Genomic DNA, 20,474 nt, shown 5'->3' on the forward strand with positions numbered 1-20,474 from the left:
AGCCCTAAATTGTGATTCTCCTGCTTCAGCCTCCAAAGCAGGTAGGATTAAAGGAGTAGGCCATGATGTCTAGCTATTTACATTTCTTCCTTAGAAAATATAAGGAAAATCACCATCTTAGCCAAAGAAGAATGGTTGAATACTTATGTTGAAGTCCCATCTAGTCGACAATCAATGTTTTCCTTCTATCAGGCTTATATAACAATTCCATGTTATTAAACAACCCTGCTAAGGTCAAATCTGAGTAATTTAATACTTGACTACTGTGGTAGGCATGAATGAGAATGTCACTCATCCACTCTGTGGTTGGAATACTTGGTCTCTATTTGGTGGTACTGATTGGGAAAGATTTAGGAAGTGTGGCCTCGTTGAACCAAGTATGTCACTGAAGGCGGGCCTGACAGTTTCAAAGCTTCACACCGATCCCAGTTTGCTCTCTGCCTTGTGCTTGCTGTTGAAGATGTGAGCCTTCAGCTTCCTGTTCCTGTCAGTATGCCTTCACTCAGCCATCTAGGAACTAGCCCTCTCGAACTGTTAGCCCACATAAACTCTTTCTTCTAGAAGTTGCTTTGGTTGTTGTAATTTATCTCAACAATAAAGAAGCAATTACTAAATCCATAGAGTCCTCCTAGTCTAAAATCAGTGTTATAATGCATGACCTGCTGCAATGAGAATCCCTCCTTTACTCCACCCCACATACCTTCCATTGTTAGGACAGGGTCGAGGGCTCCACATACAAGCATCCTTACGAATGCTAATCGTATTCCCTAAAGAACACATCATTTCTTTATAATGGCCTTTTGTTGGGGGCAGCAGGGTGGGGACGAAGCTATGTCTTACTGTGGTGATCAATATATTACTATTGTACTCACAGATAAATCCATGTCTCCCAATCTTTTTTGTTCCTGCTCAATAACAGACTCTAATACTTTATAGTAAAGCATTTCTGCAAAACGAAAATATTTGTTGGCAATTTCTGTCAAAATAAAAAAATCACAAAAATTAAATACAAATTAAGTAAATATCATGGAAAAGACTCATCCTTCCCTTCTCTAGCCACTAAATAAAAAATCTAAAAACCAAATCCATACTTTCTTTTATTTTAATTAATTTTACTTATTTAATGTATATGGATGTTTTGCTTGCATGTATGTCTGTGTGCCATATGTGTGCCTGGTTGCCCAAGAGGCAAGAAAAGGGTACCAGATCCCCTGGGACTGGAGTTACAGATGTTTGTGAGCCACTGTGTGGGTGCTAGGGATTAAATCTAGGTCTTCTGGAAAAACAGCCAGTCCTCTTAACTGCTAAGCCAGTGGTTTTCAACCTTCCGAATGCTGTGACCCTTTAATACAGTTCATGTCGTGGTGAGGAAAATTATTTTTGTTGCTACTTCTTAACTGTAATTTCACTACTGTTGCGAATCATAATGTAAATATCTGATATGCAACCCCTACAAAAAGGTCACCTGAACCCCAAAGGGGGCTCAACCCGCAGGTTGAGAATCTCTCTTGCCCAAATCCATATTTTCTATAGTTGATGTTTCAATTACCCCTAAAAATTTCTCAGTATCCCTTTTCCCTGCGTTGGGGCTCACTCTGTAGCCCAGGATGGCCTTAACTCTAATCACTAGTCCTGCCACAGCCTCCCAAGTACTGGGATTATAAATGTGAACTCGGGGCTGGAGAGATGGCTCAGCGGTTAAGAGCACTGACTGCTCTTCCAGAGGTCCTGAGTTCAATTCTCAGCAACCACATGGTAGCTCACAACCATCTTTAATGAGATCTGGCGCCCTCTTCTGGCATGCAGACCGAACACTATATACATAATAAATAAATCTTTAGAAAAAATAAATAAAAATAAAAAATAAATGTGAACTCCCCAGTTGGCATCTTTAATATCTTTCATGTTAACATTTTCATATTTTCTAAAACTAACATGAAAGCAGCACATAAAGAACTTAGTATCTCCACATCAGACGCACACACTTTATCACCGTCTCTACATTAGATGCCCACACTTTATCATTTTGAACACAACAGTTCTATGCTGCTATGGCTTAGGGTTGGAAGTTCTTCAAAGACCTACATGTTTAAGATTTGGTATCCACAGTGACACTGTTGGAAGGTAGTGGGACCTTTAAGAGGTGGGGCCTCAAGAGAGGTTCTTTTTTTCTTTTTTCTTTTCTGCTTTCTTTCTTTGTTTGTTTGTTTTTCAAGACAGGGTTTCTCTGTGTGGCTTTGCACCTTTCCTGGAACTCACTCTGTAGCCCAGGCTGGCCTTGAACTCACAAAGATCTACTTGGCTCTGCCTCCCAAATGCTGGGATTAAAGGCGTGCGCCACCACTACCCAGCATCAAGAGAGGTTCTTAAGTCACCAGAGGCATGACCTCTAAAGGGATTGTAGGTTCCTTGTATTGTTCTTCTTCTGGATGCTTGATGAGTGGGTATCACCTCGTTCTCCCTGCCATGACAATTCACCTCACAGAGGTCAAAACAACTGGACTACTCAGTCATAAGCTGAAACTTGCAAACCAGGAGCTCAATCAACTTTTTGTTTTAGAAGTTAATTATCTTAGGTCTTTACAGGAACAAGAGCTAACTAATTCATTCTATATTAACTGGTATACAACTGGTTTATTATTCTAGTATACTTGGTTCTGATTCATGACATGAAGAAATTCCCAGGCCAGCTTTAGGCCTGTTCCGGCTATAGACTGAGAACTGCCAAAGCAAAAATCCAAAATCTGAAACCTTTTGAAAATCAGCATCATGCCACAAGATGTGCCAGTCAGATATAAGTGCACTAAAAGGGTGATATAAAAGGATTAGACTATATACAGTATACATGAAACATAAACTACTTTTGTCTTTAGATTTGAGTCCCATGTCCAAAATATTTTGTCTTGTATATGCAACAATCTAAAGCTGAAAAACACCAAAATACTTGTGGTCCCATGTACTTCAGAGAAGGGAGACTCAAGCTATGCAGCTTCCGGGTTTGTTTCTCCTATGTTGAAGAATCCAGATATTTATATTTTATTTCCAGCTTACAAATGAAAACTTAAAAATCAAAAAGTACTAAAAGTCCAGCATAATAAAGATGTTAGACTAAACTTTCTGTTTCTGAAAAGGGCCCAGAAATCACTTTCCTGACAGACAAGATGGACAGTTGCACCATAGCCTTCAGCTTATAAATAAATTGTCTTCCTGACTCCTCGTCATCAGATGTCTAGGTTAGGAGTAGTCTGGAAAATAGTAAATCTTACCTTTAGCACAATTACTAAAATCCTCATCTGGCTGGGAATGCTGAGAATATATTTCATACATTTCTTTCAGTCTGTTAGCAATAGCCTGAGTTGGATCTCGGGAACATGTCCTAAAAAGTAATATAAGATTATCTAATTTAACATGTTTTCGTCACAAAGAGTTATAATGTCTAAAACATAAATTTCATTAACATATAGATAGAAAATGCTTTGAACAGACACTCTATACTTTGCGGATGAATGAAGGAAACCCATATTTCTTTTCAAAGATGGCGGTATTACTATTTCAAGTGGCAGAAGTATTTGCTGTATGGAGCTGTACACTTGATTGCACTAAGTTCAGTGGACTTGATCTGGGGCTCATTTGGTGCTGTGACTGACCCCGTAACCTTATATTTCCCACCATTAACAGCAACCAAACTGCCCTCAAGTGACTGTCTAATGGGCAGTAAAATTTCCAGGAAGAACTCCTGGGGAAAAAAATTAGAATAAAGGGGTACAGAAGCTATACTAGAAACACATATAAGCCAATGTTAACATTTTTTTTATTTCCCCAAATGATGTTTATTTCATTGACTTTTAAATCTTTTGTTTGTGGAGTGTTTGTATGTGTGTATGTTCAAATTATTTATGGGCACACGTGTGTGGGGACCTGTGTAAGTGTGTGCTTATGTGTGTGGAAGCCAGGGATCAACCTCAGAAGTTGTCCCTCAGCAGATATATACCTATTGTTAAAACAGGGTCTCTCACTGGAACCTGGAGATCACAATTAAGCTAGGATGGCTGGCCAGCAGCCTCAGGTGACAGCATCCACCTGTCACCGGCTTAGTACTGAGGTAACAAGCCTGTGACACCACACTGTCACAGGAGCTAGGAATAAAAATCAGGTTCTCATACAAAGCAAGCTCTTTACCAGTTGAACCATCTCCCTCACCCTCTTGTTCATTGATTTCTTTTTTATTAGCAATATATATACAATGCAGAAGTGTCATATAAATCATTACCTTTGGGGCTTTATAATAATTGCTTTAATCTGATCACAACTATTTAATTTGATCACACACACATATATAAATGATCAAATTTTAACAACTATGCTGTGGGATATCTTAAAGAAGCTGCTCTAGCCTATGGCGAGTCAGGATATAGCTAGTCAAGAAATCCAGGAGAAAGACAGGAAGAAGAAAGTAGAGGCAGAGGACATGCCATCCCACCGTCCAGGGAGCAGCATGTAATGGCACATAGGTAAAGCCACAGAACACATGGTGACATATAGATTAACAGAAATGGGCTGAGTTTAGTTATAGGAGCAAGCTAGCAAGAAAATTGAGCCATAGGCCATGGCCATGCAATTCATAATTGATATAAGCCTCCGTGTGTTTACTTGGGTCTGAGTGGCTGCAGGACCAGGTGGAACACAGGAAAACTTCCAGCTACATAACTATATATTTAAACAGCTATGTTTTAACTTGATCATATATATGTATATAGCTAAATATATATGATCAAATATACACATAGCAAAACACATAGCCAGTTTATAAAATTACAAAGAAAAGTTCTATATTTGTGAGACATAACTGGAGATAACTATATAATATACTAGAGTATAATAGAGATTTTTATTTATGAACATATTCCTCTACCTTAAAGTTGGCCCCCTAAAAAGGTTAGCTTTACCTAGCATCTACTGGTAATATATAATTTCATTAGTAATATCTATGATTAAAGCTGTCATGACTACAGATTATAAAAAGATTTGAAAGATATAGCTACAATATAGGCTTTTATAACATACATATTAAATGCTTCTCTTAGCTACTCCAGAAGTTGAGGCAGGACAATAATGAGTTTAAGGCCAACCTGGGCTACATGGTAATTTCAAGTCCAAGTCCAGCCTTGGCAACACAGACTCCATTACTAACATAGCCTCACTCTGTAACTCAGGCTAGTCTTAATTTGTAATCCTCCTGCCTCAGCTTCAAGTGCTAGGATCATGGCCATGTGTCTGGCCAAGACCCTGTTTCAAAAATGTAAATAAATAATTACTCCTTTGAAGCAACATCCAGACTGGTATTTAGCAAAACTAGGTACTATAACCTAGCCAAACTAATACATAAAATTAGCTACCATACCATATACAATTCATAAAGTCCTATCTAAGTATTAGATTCTACAGACCAATTTTCTTATTGTTTTTCATATGAGGAAGCAGATGAGAAAGAAAATGCACTCAGACTACGCATGGGTTCACAGGACCGTGTGCACACCCAAATTCCCAGAATGCTTTGTAAATTGCTCACTACCAAATAAATTGGAAAAACAAAAATAAAATGCTTCTAAATTCAAGGCATATAAAGGCCATCTGAAAAGTATGACTTTGGAAGAAGCAACAGAAATGTGGACTGTTCAGTGTTAATAATAATCAAGTTTAAGAATAAAGAGGACCGTGAAATATAAAGGAAAAGTAATCCTCCTTGAACTTCAGTGAACCTAGCTAGCTATGAGTGGAAATTGTTGAGGTGTATAGATATTGTCTTCTTTATTCTGTATTGCCACAATAAGCCGGTATCGCAGAAGATCTATAAAATCAAACCATAAAGTCTTAGGAACTCTGGAATCTGTTTTCTCAAATCAACTTGCCAAAGATATACACAGAAGTACATTCTGAGCTAGAGATGTCTCCCAGCTGGTGCCCATGCAGGAATGCCCCCATCATCACTGACACTGCACCCCCTCCTTAAACTTTTAAAACAGTTGGGAATGGGACAGTGTGAGGTATTTATAGCCACCATTGTACCACCACCACTCTCTTATAGCAATGCCACTTGTAGCTTGCCACGTTCCAGCAGGAGGAGTAAATGAGAAGTCTCTATCTTGTGGTTCATACAAAGCAAACTGTCCACAGATCCACTAGTGGGAAATCACAGGCAACAACTGGTTACAAGAACCACTCACAAACTGTGGCCTCTACTGGAAGGCTAAAGAGATCTTACCGTTGGTACTGTGGGTCTTGGTGAGCTATCAGAAGTTCACTGAACCTCTGACTCACAAACTCCCCTCTCTCCAAGTATGAGAAATTGGTCGAGACTTCAAAATAAATTTGTGCTTCCAGAGCAGAGCTATTAGTGTTTTGCAAGAGGCAAAGTGAACTCATCTGGTTGATCTATTTGAAGGTAACAACCTGTGTGTGCTGTCCATGTCTAATATACAATTATGCCCCAAAATACCCAGCTAGCACAGTGCAGATATGGGCCATGTGCTTTTGAATCCACCAGGAGACAAAAGTTTATGCCTATACTCCTAACACGTGGGAGTGGAGGCAGGAACATCACGAGTTCAACATCATCCGTGACTACTTAGAAGGTTTAGGTCGGTTTTCAGCTACATGAGACCCTGACATACAGACATTTTTTCCTATTCTTCCTTCATCAATAGTTCCAAATGGGGTCAAAAGTACATTAGCATATGGTTGTGAGCGGTAAAACGGGGCAGAAACAAAGTATTGGCTGTTTGTTTCACTTTCATGTATATGTGAATTTTTAATATAATGTAGAGATAGATGTAAAGTATTGATGCAAGTCAAAATGTTATCATGATCAAGTTCCAGCAGCTCAACCTCATAACAATTACAAAAAGTACTTCTGGTTAGGAAAAATATTTAGCCTGGTTTGATGTCATATATGTTCATAATCACAGTTCTCAAGAAGCAAAGGCAGGACCATAAGTTTAAGCCCAGTCTGGTCTATATAGTGAATTCCAGACCAGCAGGACTGCATAGAAAGGACCTGTCCCAAACAAACAAACAAACAACCTCAAAGTTTGCAGAACAAAATTTAAAAACCAGATTTATAACAATTAGAATAATAAACCTGCTCTTTTTCTGGATAATGCCAGAATTTTAATTTTCTTAGGTATGTAAATTTCCTTACTGAAAGTAACTACATAGAGTTTTTGTGTTTTTATTATACAGTAGATTCCATCCATAAACTGTATTTTTCTGAGTTATCCTACATGTAAGCACGTGTTTTTGTTTGTTTGGTTGTTTGGTTTTGTTTTGTTTGAAGGGGTTTCATGTAGTCTAGGCTGGCCTCAAACTCTCGTGGTGGAGGTTGACCTTGAGTTCCTGATCTTCCTGCTTTCACTCCCAGCCCTAAGATGGAAGCATATGCTGGCTCAAGCACATTTTTAACGTTGTCAGTCTTCCGTGCTATTCCTTTACATCTGTTGTTAACAAACATGAAACTATCTTTTTTAAGGCTGGTATACAGGGTCTATTGTAGTTACTATCTCCTACACCACATTAAATAAATCCAAGCAAAGGAGACTGTCTACTTACATATTTTCTTTTAAATTGCTTATTTAGGGGCTGGAGAGATGGCCCAGGGGTTTAGAGCACTGACTGTTCTTCCAGAGAACCCAGGTCAACTCCCAGCACCCACACGGCAGCTCACAACTGTCTGTAACTCCAGTTTCAGGGGACCCAACACCCTTAAACAGGCAAAACAACAATGCATAATAAATAAATAAATAACTTTTTTTAAAATTGCTTATTTATTTATGAGGCAAGGTCTCACTCTGTAGCCTAGGCTAGCCTCACATCTGCCTGTCTCAGCCTCCTGAGTCATGGAATTACAAGCAAGTACCAATATGTATGCCTACTAATACATTTTATATTGCTCTATCATTCACTGCCTAATAAGACTAAACTATGTAATTAACGTAAAAGTGTGAAAGGGCAACTGAAGCACTGATACTGAAAACTTAAGGTAAGAAATTAAAAAATGGTCAACAACTAACTCTTGAAAGGCAGACAACACTAAAACCAACCTGAGCATCTGCTCCAGCTTCTCACTGGGTGCATTCCTGAGGCCACTCAGCATTGCGTGGAGGCGACTTAAGCTATATGCAGCTGTGGAGACGGGGGTCACACATGGGCTGTTCTCCTGAACGTACCTCACGCCAGTCAGTGGTGCGCAGACTCTAAGTGCTTTAGACTAGAGGAGAAAAATTACGTTTCTTTAAATTACACCACAAATAGGAATTCAAAACAGTGAGACTTTCTGTCGCTTATTTTAGTATCTCAAACATTGCCATTTTGGGAATTTAGACATAATTCCACTTAGAGCTTCCATTAACTAAAGATGTTCTTCCAAAGAAGAATAATACACACTCCAGGCAACTAACAGTTCTCGTTAAGTAAATCTAAAAGATGAGGCCTATGCCTTGTAGGGCTGAGTGCAATGGCAGTGTACACTTACACATATACCTTCTAGCTCTCCAGTAGCTCTCCTTCAGAGCTCATGCCCAGGGCAAAGGGGAATCACACTGGAAAACATTAAGAGCATCATGCTCATTGCTGAGAAACCTGATTTCACAGCTTTACCCACTGCTGTGACTAACACTCAGAGACGGACACATGAAATCAATGACTTGAATCTGACCTAAATAAAAATCAATATATCAAACTTACTTCAGAAGGTAAACATTTCAAAAAACAAATAAAAAATAAAAATCTAAGTCCTCATCAGTCATCCCGACTTTAATTCCTAGAACCCATGACAGTTTTTCTCGAGCAGACCGACCTTCAGAGGAGCCAGTTAGCCAACATTCTTGAACATACACATGAAAGATATGTGACCAAGAATTTAAGCATGAATACATATGCTAGCAAATCAGCTTTTCTTTTTTTTTTTTTTTTTTTTTTTTTTTAAGATTTTATATATTTATTTTATGTATATGACTGCTCTATCTGCATGTGCACCTTTATGGCGGAAGAGGGCATCAGATCCCACTATAGATGGTTGAGAGCCACCATGTGGTTACTGGGAATCGAACTCAGGACCTCTGGAAGAGCAGCCAGTGCTCTTTAACCACTGAGCCATCTCTCCAGCCCGCAAATCAGCTTTTTAACTTCCCAAAGAAACTCTGAAAGTTTGCTAGCTTAAAGCGTTTTTAATATTCAAAATTCAGTATTTCCCCAAGTATTGAATATATTCATCCTAGACTTTTAAAAATGCCTAGCAAAGCTTTTACTTAGAAACAAACGAACTATTCAATTCTCAGGACACAGAAGAACCCAAAAGATTCACTACCTAGAAATAAATATGTGTTCTATATGTCTTAACCATAGAGCTGAGACTTTCGTTTTGTTTCAAGGAAATTCATATTATTGTTTAAAGGCGATAAAATGGTCTGGGTGGATTAGGTGCATCAGGGGCTGCTGCTATCTTGATTTTCTTGCACTGCCCACATCCCTGCACATGAACCACACTACCTGCCTGTACTGTGAGATAAAAATGACCTGGATACATATGAAGAAGTCACAGCAGCCAGCAACACATAAAACAGTCTCACTCACAAGCAGCATTGGTTTCATAGAAACTAGGTGTCATCAACCACAGCCTCCTGCCCAAAGTCCTCAAGGTCAACATGGGGCTTCCCCGTGTTGTCGCACTGCTAAGGGGCTTAGCTTTACCGTTTCCTGTGCATTCTCACTTAGAGGGTACTTTCCTTTAACTCAGGTCTGAATACAGAGATGATACAAGAAAATACTAGGCCAGGTATGGTGGTGCACACCTTTAATCCCAGCACTCAGGAGGCAGAGGCAGGCGGATCTCTGTGAATTCGTGCCCAGCCTGGTCTACATAGAGAGTTCCAGGACAGGCAGGGGTACATAGAAAAACCCTGTCTTAATAAACCCAAACTACAACAGCAACAACTAAGATAGAGCTTCTTCCAGTGGGGACAGGGTTTGGTGTGCTCCAGAACTCTGCCTCCTTTAGATCTTTCTTCTCCAACAACTCACTGATGGGAATGTTCATTTTGTGATTTTAACAATTCACACCCAGCTGACTCCAGAACATACAACCACAACTCCAACCTCTCTGGGAAGCTCCAGTAATACATTTCTAAACTGCCCACTCAGTGAGTCAACTAGGATCCCTAAAAGACATCTCAAATGCAATGTGCTAATAATCCTCACTTTAAATCCAGCCCAGACTCGCTCTTTCCTCTTGATAATATCCAGAGTGAATTGTAAGGATAACTACTACATGGCAAGCACTGTATATGGCACCAGTTGCAGCCCTCCTGAAGCTTGTAGTCTCACGTAGAAAGACAGAACAGACAGTTCAATTATCTACTTATGTGCTGTCAGGTGCCATGATACCAAGAGCACCAAAAGCAGAGTAGGAGAAGTCTCGAAGGTGGGGGCGTGTTGGGCTATTATTTTACAGAAATCAACTTAGCAGAAAACAGAAAAAAATGAGGAAGTAAGCCACATGGTACCTTGAAGAAACATGTTTAGGCAGAGAGAGCTGGGACAACAGTAAGGGCAAAGGCGCTGAGCTGGCATGCTTGGCATATCTGAAGGACAAAAACAGTGGCAGGGCCAGGTCACTTAGGACCTCACAGGCCTGGATGAGGACTTACACTTACATCCTTCACCCAATGATCGTCATTTTTTTATCTCTCTGATACCATAATCCAAAAATCAGTCAGTCCTGTAGTCCAAATACAAATGTTTCTATAAACCAAGCCACCATGAAGAGTTGCTCAAAGAGCCTCTTGACATCCTCTTGCCATGACCCCACCTCTCCCAGGATCTTTAAGAATGTTCATTACAAGCCGGGCGGTGGTGGCGCACGCCTTTAATCCCAGCACTCGGGAGGCAGAGCCAGGCGGATCTCTGTGAGTTCGAGGCCAGCCTGGGCTACCAAGTGAGTTCCAGGAAAGGTGCAAAGCTACACAGAGAGACCCTGTCTCGAAAAACCAAAAAAAAAAAAAAAAAAGAATGTTCATTACATCACACAGGGGTCATCTTTTCAAATACTCTCTTGAAAGCTTTCATCTCAATTACAGCCAAAGTCCTTGCAATGGCTTCCAAAGACTAAATGACCTCCTGTCTCCTACTCCTTGACCTCATCTTGAGACTCTTCCCTTAGGAACTATGTTCTTAAAACACTACACAGACCTTCTCACTGTGCCTCCCACATGAGACATATTCCTACCTCACACCTTTGCAGTTGCTAGTCTCCTGGCTTCAAATCAGTTTCTGTCTATACCCAAGGCTTGCTTCCTCAATTATCTCAGGAATCTGTTAATGCTGGCCTTTCAGAGACATTTCCAGCCAGCACGTCTACAGTGGGCCCCAAGGTCCATCCATTCCGCCCCACTCACAATACTGCTTTATCAACTTTGTCTTCAGGTACCATCATATTATACATTCAACTATTCCGTTAGCTACTGCCTGTCTTCCCCAGCTAAAATGGAAGTTTCTTTAGGACAGGCTGTTTGTTGCTGTTTTGTCCACTGCTGTATTTCCCAGAGTCTGGAACATAACCTAGCATATAAAACCATTCAAGTATTATCAAATGGTGGATCATATCTATAACCTCAGTGCCTAGGCAGCTGAGGAATGATCACTATGAATTTGAGGTCAACCTGGGATGTGTTGTGAGATCTGTCTCAACACCAACAAAAGAAAAGGGGAGAGAGAGAGAGAGAGAGAGAGAGAGAGAGAGAGAGAGAGAGAGAGAGAAAGAAAGAAAGAGAAAGAGAGAGATTGAGAGAGATTGAGAATGAACACAAGCAGACCAGTGTCAAGTCAGAAGCTTGTCAGTTACAGGGAAGGGGAAATTAGAGTCACCAGTTTTCATCATCCTAAACTTTGGTTTCAGTTCAACAGAATTTTCTTAAAGACTGACCACAGATCCACAGGCCCCAGTCAGGGTTAATTAGTATTTCCTAAATGCCTCCCATGTCCACTGTGCAGAGTATATACCACAGTCCATCCTTCCAGAAGCAAAGATGGCCAGCAGGACATATCTGTTCAGATTAACAGTCAGCTCCCCTCTCAACTAAACTCAACTAAAACCTTTACTAAACAAATTAATTAATTAATTAATTAATTATTAGTAAGATACCTTGAATTGTCTTTTCCTTACCACAGATTTCGAACACACACACACAGCCTTATGAAAAGAGGACAGCGGGCTGACTTCCCCTTGTCCCAGCCCCCCCCCCCCTCCCAAGACCTTGAACTATGCTCTGACATCACACAGGGCTCACCTTGTCAAGATGCTGCTGCAAGATGTCTTTCACCTGCGTTCGGTCAGCACTCTCTGTACCCGAGGCAGCACTCAGACACCGTGAGAGAGTCCCAACTTCCTCCTCAGCATCCTCGCCAAGAAATATCCGTTCATCCAGATTCCCAGCGGCTAGCACGTATTCTTCATAAGCCTTATTAACAGCTTTACTATGGGGAAGCAGGGCCACCATTTCAGCTCGTGTTCCACACCACTTACTTCATTTTTTTACTATAAAATCTGGTTTCTCAAAGTCATATTTCAATAGAATAATTGCTCATTACAAAAACTGAAGAGAAGATGTAGCTTGCTTTACTCTGTGTATCCAGCACACCCTGAGCATAGTTTTTCAATAGTGTATCAAGGTAGGGACTCTGAACCAATCTGCATTCAATAAGCTAATAATAACACTATCAAGTAATAGTAAGCATTCAATACACTTAATTACACTAAACTGAGTATAAAAACAGTAAGCCTGGGCTATCAATATAAAACTGGTATATGATCATGTAGGAACACTTCCTCAGCTGTCCTTGGCACCTCTGAAGACCTGAAGACATTTTGTCACCTCTATAGTTCCAAAAACCTGTCTTCTGTTCCCTTTTCTTAACTTTTTTTTCTTTTAAACAAAGCAGCCTCAAACTTACAGTCTTTTTACCTCAGGTCCCGAGTCCTGGGATGTCAGTCGTGGACCTGATGGCTAGGTACAAAAGCGTTTCTTTTTTCTCTTTTGTTTTTGTTTTTGTTTTTTGAGACAGGGTTTCTATGTGTGGCTCTGGCTGTCCTAGAACTAGCTGTGTGGACCAAGCTAGCCCTGAATTTTGATCCACCTGCCTCTGCCTCCTGAGTGCTGGGACTAAAGGCGAGTGCCATCACACCCAGCAAAAAAACATTCAATTTCAAAATTTATAATCTAAAATCTTGACTAAGAAAACTTTAAACAGAACAAAAACAAGTTTCACTGGGCTTAAAGACATGAACTTATAGTAGAGGTTTCCAGAAGTGTTGTGTTTTCTGAGTTCTACCACAAAGCATTGTGTAAACAGTCCAAAGGCTGAGCACTGAGGTCTCCTCACAGATAACTTATATCACAGCAGTCGGCAGCACGGTACTCACAAACTCTCCCCAAAGTTGCCGGGCTCCAGGAAGCCAGTAAGATTTTCTTCCTTCCCCTTGAGGAGCTATAATGAAAAGAGGGGTCCTTATATTACATGCAACCAAGTCTTTTTCCAGAAAGCATTCTTATGTCATTGCTTACTAACCTTTTTTTCAAAAAGTTTCCTAATATAGGGTTTCCAGAAATGCTCCTTTATTCCCTTTGCCTCCAACACTAGACCATCGTGTAAGGAACAGAGCTTCTCAATGACACAAGGTGGATCAGAGGGAGGTTTAGAATCCTTAGGGTGACAGTCCTCTGATAGGCCTATGATGTATAAAATCACAAAACAGAGACACTGGTCAGCACTAATCAGCTGAGACATAACTATTAGTGAGTCTGGTCATGATGTGATTGACATGAGTAACTAATTTATATATACCTCAAAACTGAAGAAAAATCTGAATATGTGGCATCCTCAGTACAAGCAAAAAAGGACACTTGAGCCCAGACACATTGCCTCACACCTATAATCCAGTGCTCTGGACTGTCATGAATTGGAAGGACAGCCTGAGCTATAACATCCTGTCTCACATAAAGAAATGACTACATACATTATAAATTAAGTATTTTTTTGTTTGTTTTTTGAGACAGGATTTTTCTATGTAACAGTTCTGGGCATCCTGGACCTCACTCTGTAAATCAGACTGGCCTCGAACTCAGATCCTCCTGCCTCTGCTACCCAAGTGCTGGGATTAAAAGTGTGCACCACATTGCTCAGCTAAGTACTTTTTAAAATGGAGATGAAGATAAAGTTTATCACTACTCAGAAGATTTGTTATGTGACTAGAGATTGCTAGAAAACTTAAAAAAAAAAAAGCTGTTGCAGGAATATGCAAAAACATAAGAATTTTATTCTGCAAATAAGCCTTACATTCAAATGAAAAAAAAAAAAACACTTAAAAAATTACACACCCTGTCTCAAAAAAAAAAAACAAAACCAAAAACAAACAAAAAAATTACACAGTTCTGCCAGGTGTGGTGGTGCATGCCTTTGATCCCAGCAGTAAGGAAGCAGAAGCAGGTGGATCTCTGAGTTTAAGGCCAGCTTGGTCTACACAGAGAGTTCCACAACAGCCAGAGCTTCAGAGACCTTGTCTCAAAACAAACAAACAAATTAATAATAACAGATCATTATAATATAACATTATCAATATATTAATAATTAACATTAAGAATGCACTATTGTTGTTGTTATTATTATTATTATTTTAAATTACCCAATTCATGCTGGCACACACATCAGGTAAAGCCCCGCTTCCAAGCCTGACACCCTGAGTTTGGTCTCTATGACAACTGATTCCCTCAAGTTGGCCTCTCACCTGTACATGTGTACTGTGGCATGTGTAAATGTGTACTCACATGTACATGTGTACTGTGGCATGTACATACCTCCTGCCCACCCGCAACTAAAATGTAACAATTTTTTAATCACACAGCTCAAAGATCACCTACTTTGACTTGATCATATCAGATGTCCTTATACTAATTTATAAAGTACTTTCATAAGAACACAGCATTTTCAAAGAAAATTAAAGGAGGTAAAACCAGAAGAACACCATAAAAACTACCACATGGAAGCACAAGATGTATCACAGGACTAGGGTGCCCTGGTTCAGTTCCCAGTAAAAATAAAGGGAAAGAGTAAAATGACATGAAGAGGGGAAGGAGGACAGAAAGGGTCAAGGTCAAGTGTCCCTTGTCCAAAACGCTTGACCAGAAGGCTTGGAGTGCAGCCTTTTGAATTTTGGAACGTCTGCATCATTTATTAGATGGACATACATAATCAAAAGAATCTCAAATGGAATCTAGAATTTGATTTTTGTTTTCTTTTTCTACTTTTTTGTCTGTTCTATAGTACCGAAGATCAAACTCAGGGCCAGGCAAGCAATCTGTCAGGGAACTCTAGCTGCAGCCCTATGTCTCAAACCTTTTGAGCGGCAGGTAATTGTAGTAACTAACGCCACTAATTTTGGAACCAACCCTGATAGGGAAGTTAAAAGTCTAATTGAAACCATGCCCAAAGTGACAATCCGATTTTTTTCATGGTGTTCTTCCAACAGAATCAGCAGTACAGGTTAGACTGCACACTGAGTATTGACATGTACGGCTCATAGAAATTACATCATTTAAAGCCTAGAATATGCATTGCCAAAATGACTGTGATTCTCATGCTTATCACTAGAGAGTAAAGATCTTGTTATTTTAGAATTCTATTTTCCTGTAGCAAAAGAGTTGAAATGATATTGTCTCAGTAAATTCTTTTTGCTACCTGGAGTGCACAAAACTTGCTAACAGTGAAAAATACTACCATGACTTTAGAGTTATCTTTCATACTCTGAATTTCTAAGTTCTTCACTTTTTCAATATATTTTTCAAAAACTTCTAAAGTTCTCATTTAAGACTAAATTATATTTTACTGGTGATACTTTCTTTTGTTTTAAAAAGGGGGGTAACTTAGGGGCTGGAGAGACAGTTCAGCAGTTAAGAGCACTGGCTACTCTTCCAGAGGACCCGGGTTCAACTCCCAGCACCCATGGTTTACAGGAATCTCTAAGTCCAGTTCCACAGGATTTGGCACTCTCCTTCTGGCCTCTGAGAACACCAGGCATGCACGTGGTACACAAGCACGCGTGCAGACAAAACATCCATGCACATAAAACAAAACTTTAAGAAAATGTAGGGGGCTGGAGAGATGTCTCAGAGGTTAAGAGCACTGACTGCTCTTCCAGAGGTCCTGAGTTCAATTCCCAGCAACCACATGGTGGCTCACAACCATCTGTAAAGAGATCTGGCGCCCTCTTCTGTATACATAATAAATAAATAAAATCTTTAAAAAAAAAAAAAAAAGAAAGAAAATGTAGATATGCTGACTCGTCAGTGTAAGTACTCTGTATGACTGATGGTGGAAACGTTCCCATACTCACATTCTCTGAGGCTAGCAAATCTGGATTTGGAGATGCAATTCCCAAGACCAAAAATCTTATAGAAGCTTGGGCTGTCAAAAATGTTTCACATAGACACTTACCTTTGAAATTAGGGTTCACAAGTTCTTTACGATTAGAACATTGCAGAGCATTTCCATACACCAGATCTAATGCACACAGCAGGAGATGGTAGGAGTTCACCAGGTCATCACTGATCATGGGGAAGTTGCCTGTGGGGTCACATAAAATCACAGTGTTAACTCAGCATCCACTTTACAAGATTTTAAAGAACGGCTTCCTCCCATTCTAATGACACCATATACCATCGTACCACATTGGTTTAAGAGTGATAAAGTGTTTTGGCAAATTTATATTTTGAAGACTGATATTTTAATGTATGTCTAAGAATTTAATGAAAACTAAAACTTTATTTAAGTTCAATATACATTTAATAGACATCTATTAAGTAGCTAGTAACTAAAACTTTATTACTGGTCTAGTCTTTGGAATTCTGAACACACAAAAAATTTACCAACTCTCTTAATAAATTTACCAACTCTCTGTAATAAATTATTTCACATAAAAAAAGTTTTTCTGCAAGTGAAAATTAGTAGAAATATTTAGAGGTAAACCACCGGAAAATGATTCATATATGATTTTTCTCATATATATATATATATATATATTCTAAAGAAAAGAGAGCCTTTCTTCAGAGCCCTAATGGTAACTATTTAAAATACTTTTCTATATAGTAATCAAAGTTCATGCACATTAATTCAACAGAACACAAATACAGACATTTGACTTCAAAAGCTACTATCCCAAGGATAACTGCCAATGCTTGTAGCAAAAAAAATAAACATAAGCCCAGGCCTGCAGATGTGCAGTGCTGGGTTCAGAGAGCACTGAACAACTCCAGCGACACTGCTAATGAATATGTCTGAAGAGCTGTTGCTGCGCCTCATTATCACACACAGTGCAGACCCAAAGGCACGCCCCACACTTTTACAGTGCCCACCCAAAGGCACGCCCCACACTTTTACAGTGCCCACCCAAAGGCACGACCCCCATTTTTACACATAGTGCCCACCTGAATGCATGCATTATACACGCTTGGTTTTTCTCTCATTCGGGTCTGTCTTAGACTTTCCCCCTTTTCTTCCTTCCAGAGAAAGTTACCACCTACCTTAGGTCTCAGGTCTCAGGATATATGATGCTTTTTCTTTGAGGGATAAGTTAAAGCAAAAAAAAAAAAAAAAAATAAGTAAAAGCCCGCTGCTGCCAGAAAGGCAGATGGTTACTAAGAGACTAAATTCTGCATCGATAGCAGCCAGCTAACTTGCTTGCCTCTACTATAAAAGGTCAAATATTAAAAACCTGCTCCTATTCTTGTACATAAAACAGGAAGCCACACCTACTGGTTATAAGCTACAAAGGCACCCCCAGCGGCAAGTCTGAACTTGTCCCTGTGTGTACTTGCAGCAGAGGGAGAAAGCGCCAGCACTGTGACTCCTAACCAAAGGCTGAAACGCTCCCAAAGAGTGCATTCTAATCGAAATTCCAGGACAGTCCCAAACCCTGACCTCACAAATGGACCTTCCTTCACAGGCTATTTTATTGTTTAATTAAGAGATAATAGAAAAATGGAAAGACTTGACCTCTAGATTTGGCTTACTTGTTCAAGAATGTGATTTTATAAAAACAGGAAGTGGTCTTCCGCTCAAAAAGCCCTTCATGTGAAAGTTGCCATACCAAATCAACAAATATACAAATCATAGCTTATTATTGGGAATGAGATGATCTAAAATGTCCACATGCTGCAGGCACAGTCTATCTTCCCTACAAATAAACCAAGCACTGAATGAAAGCAACTAAGCTACCCATGAGAACCGACCGGAGCACACCGCAGAAGCCACACTGAGCTGTGCTGTGCACCTGAACTCAATACTTGGAAGTTTAACCCAGCCTGGGCAACAGAGACAGACTCCCATCTCAAAAAACAAAGCTAAGTGAGGCTGGTGTCTCCTGCCTAAGTGAGACTCTGCCGTCATTTTGATAGTCCATACACTAGCAAATACACTCTCTCCTAGGCACACAAAATAGATCCCAGTAGTCACACAGCTATCCAATACAATCACAAGATTACTATCCTATGTAATACGAGTCACACAAGCTAATGTGGGAGCCTTCGCAGAAAGTTTATGTATGCCTAAGCTTTTATTTTATATCATTGATTTAGCCACATTTATTTCATTTTGTTTTATATTTGTGGTGCTTAGGATCAACTCCAGGGTCTTGTGCACACTAAGCAGGTACCCCACCCCTGGGCCACATCTATCACTGCTGACTGTACTAAAGAATGCTGCCAGCATTGTTGTTATGGAAAGCATGACTAAGAAGCTCACAAAGACTCTCCCTTCAGCTAGGGCACACAGCTCAGATGAGGATGGAGGACTCCTGAGCTAGAGAGGACCAGCTGCAATCACATCACACCTCGAGACCACACCTTCACGTTTAACATCAAACCCAGAGACAAGAGATCTGGATTCAGATCCTAGCATTATCGAGTTGACACAGTTGATCTGATAGAGGGAATCTCTTACACAGTAATTTTCCTTTACCCATGGTTTTATTTTTTATAATTTCAGTTACTTTTGATCAACAAACCAAAAATATCAAATGGAAAATTTAAGAAATCATTCTCAGATAGGCAGGGACATCTGTAATCTAAGACTAGGGAGATCAGGGCAGGAGGGTCACAGGTTCCAGGTCAGCCTGGCCTGCATAGTAAGCCTCAGACAAATAAAACCTAAGTTTAGAATTGCATGTTTTTCTGCTCTGCCCAGCTCTGTGCCACCTGGGACATGAATCACCCCTGTGTTCTGCATATCCAGGCTGAATATGCTGTGCACCCATCAGCCTTTTGCTTTCTAGGTTATTTGCACCACTGTCTCCATACAGCAGTGATGTTATTCGAGTAATCTGTATTTTACTTGACAATGACCCTAAAGTAATGCAGCACTTGCCAAAGAAAAGCCAAACAGTGGAAGTGTTTCCAGTAAGTGAAAAAATGAGTGTTCTTAATTTAAATTTAAAAAAAAAAAAAGTTTTTACAAGGGCTAGAGAGATTGCTCAGTGGTTAAGAGCACTGGCTGCTTTTCCAGATGCCTCAGGGTTTGGCTCCCAGAACCCACATGGAGGCTCACAACCATCTCTATCTCCAGGTTCAGGCTATCCAGTGCCCCCTTCTGACCTCCTCTGGTACTGCATGCACATGATGCACAGACATACATGTAGGCAAAATAGCCATACATATAAAACAAAAATAAATCCTTAAAAGAATCATATGTTGATGCTGCTAAGATTTAAAGTACAATAAGATAATTGGTAGAGACATTTATATAACCTCTACTATACCAACATAACAGCTCTGTTCTTATTATAACTAATGTCATTTATCCCTTATTGTACCTAATATATAAATTAAACTTGATGTAAGTATGTATAGCAAGAATCATAGTATACAGGGGTTGGAACTGTCTTTGGCTTCAGGTCTTAGGATGTATCCCACATAAAGGTGGGACTACGGTATGCCTGAAGCTCCTTCCAGTTCTGACAATGTGCATCTTATTGAACTATCTCAGTGGCAGCCATACGCCACAGTCTATAGAGAAAAAGCTAATGAATATAACTGTACCTTCTCTGTAGATTGTTAAGAATTATCCCTATATAGAGCATACCAAATAGAGATGTACTTCAGTGCATGCAAACCTTGGATAGAGTAATGGAAGGAAGAGGGGAGAGAAAAAGATTCTAAGTATCTGGTTAAGTTTAGACACAGTTACCTGTGGAAAGTCATCAGAACTGCTCTGAGGACTTCAGTCTCACTCAGTGACTCAGACAGGTCTTAGGAAGAGCAGAGCCCTAGACACAGCTGATACAGAGGGGGGTGGTTCCACTCACAATTCAAAAGAATAGCTCCGCATCAAAGAGATGTGGGACAAGAAGAAAATGAAAGGGCATGTCATTTAATTTC

General features: G+C 39.9%; 1 protein-coding gene across 3 annotated transcripts in view; it reads right to left on the reverse strand.

The window, feature by feature from the left end:
* Rbl2 (RB transcriptional corepressor like 2) overlaps positions 1-20,474 on the reverse strand; it is a 54,066-nt gene that overhangs the window by 26,389 nt on the left and 7,203 nt on the right. For 2 of the 3 annotated variants that reach the window (XM_042277322.2, XM_076571723.1), the window contains exons 5-11: positions 16,540-16,668; positions 13,618-13,778; positions 13,472-13,536; positions 12,339-12,525; positions 8,097-8,263; positions 3,267-3,376; positions 873-976 (exon numbers count right to left, since the gene is read on the reverse strand). In XM_042277322.2, the coding sequence (XP_042133256.2) occupies positions 873-976; positions 3,267-3,376; positions 8,097-8,263; positions 12,339-12,525; positions 13,472-13,536; positions 13,618-13,778; positions 16,540-16,668 (923 nt within the window). Of the gene's footprint in view, positions 1-872; positions 977-3,266; positions 3,377-8,096; positions 8,264-12,338; positions 12,526-13,471; positions 13,537-13,617; positions 13,779-16,539; positions 16,669-17,624; positions 17,741-20,474 lie in introns of those variants that run through there. The other variant, XM_042277323.2, reaches the window with a different exon arrangement.

This window comes from Peromyscus maniculatus, chromosome 5 (assembly GCF_049852395.1).
Source record: "Peromyscus maniculatus bairdii isolate BWxNUB_F1_BW_parent chromosome 5, HU_Pman_BW_mat_3.1, whole genome shotgun sequence".
Taxonomy (NCBI): Eukaryota; Metazoa; Chordata; class Mammalia; order Rodentia; family Cricetidae; genus Peromyscus; species Peromyscus maniculatus.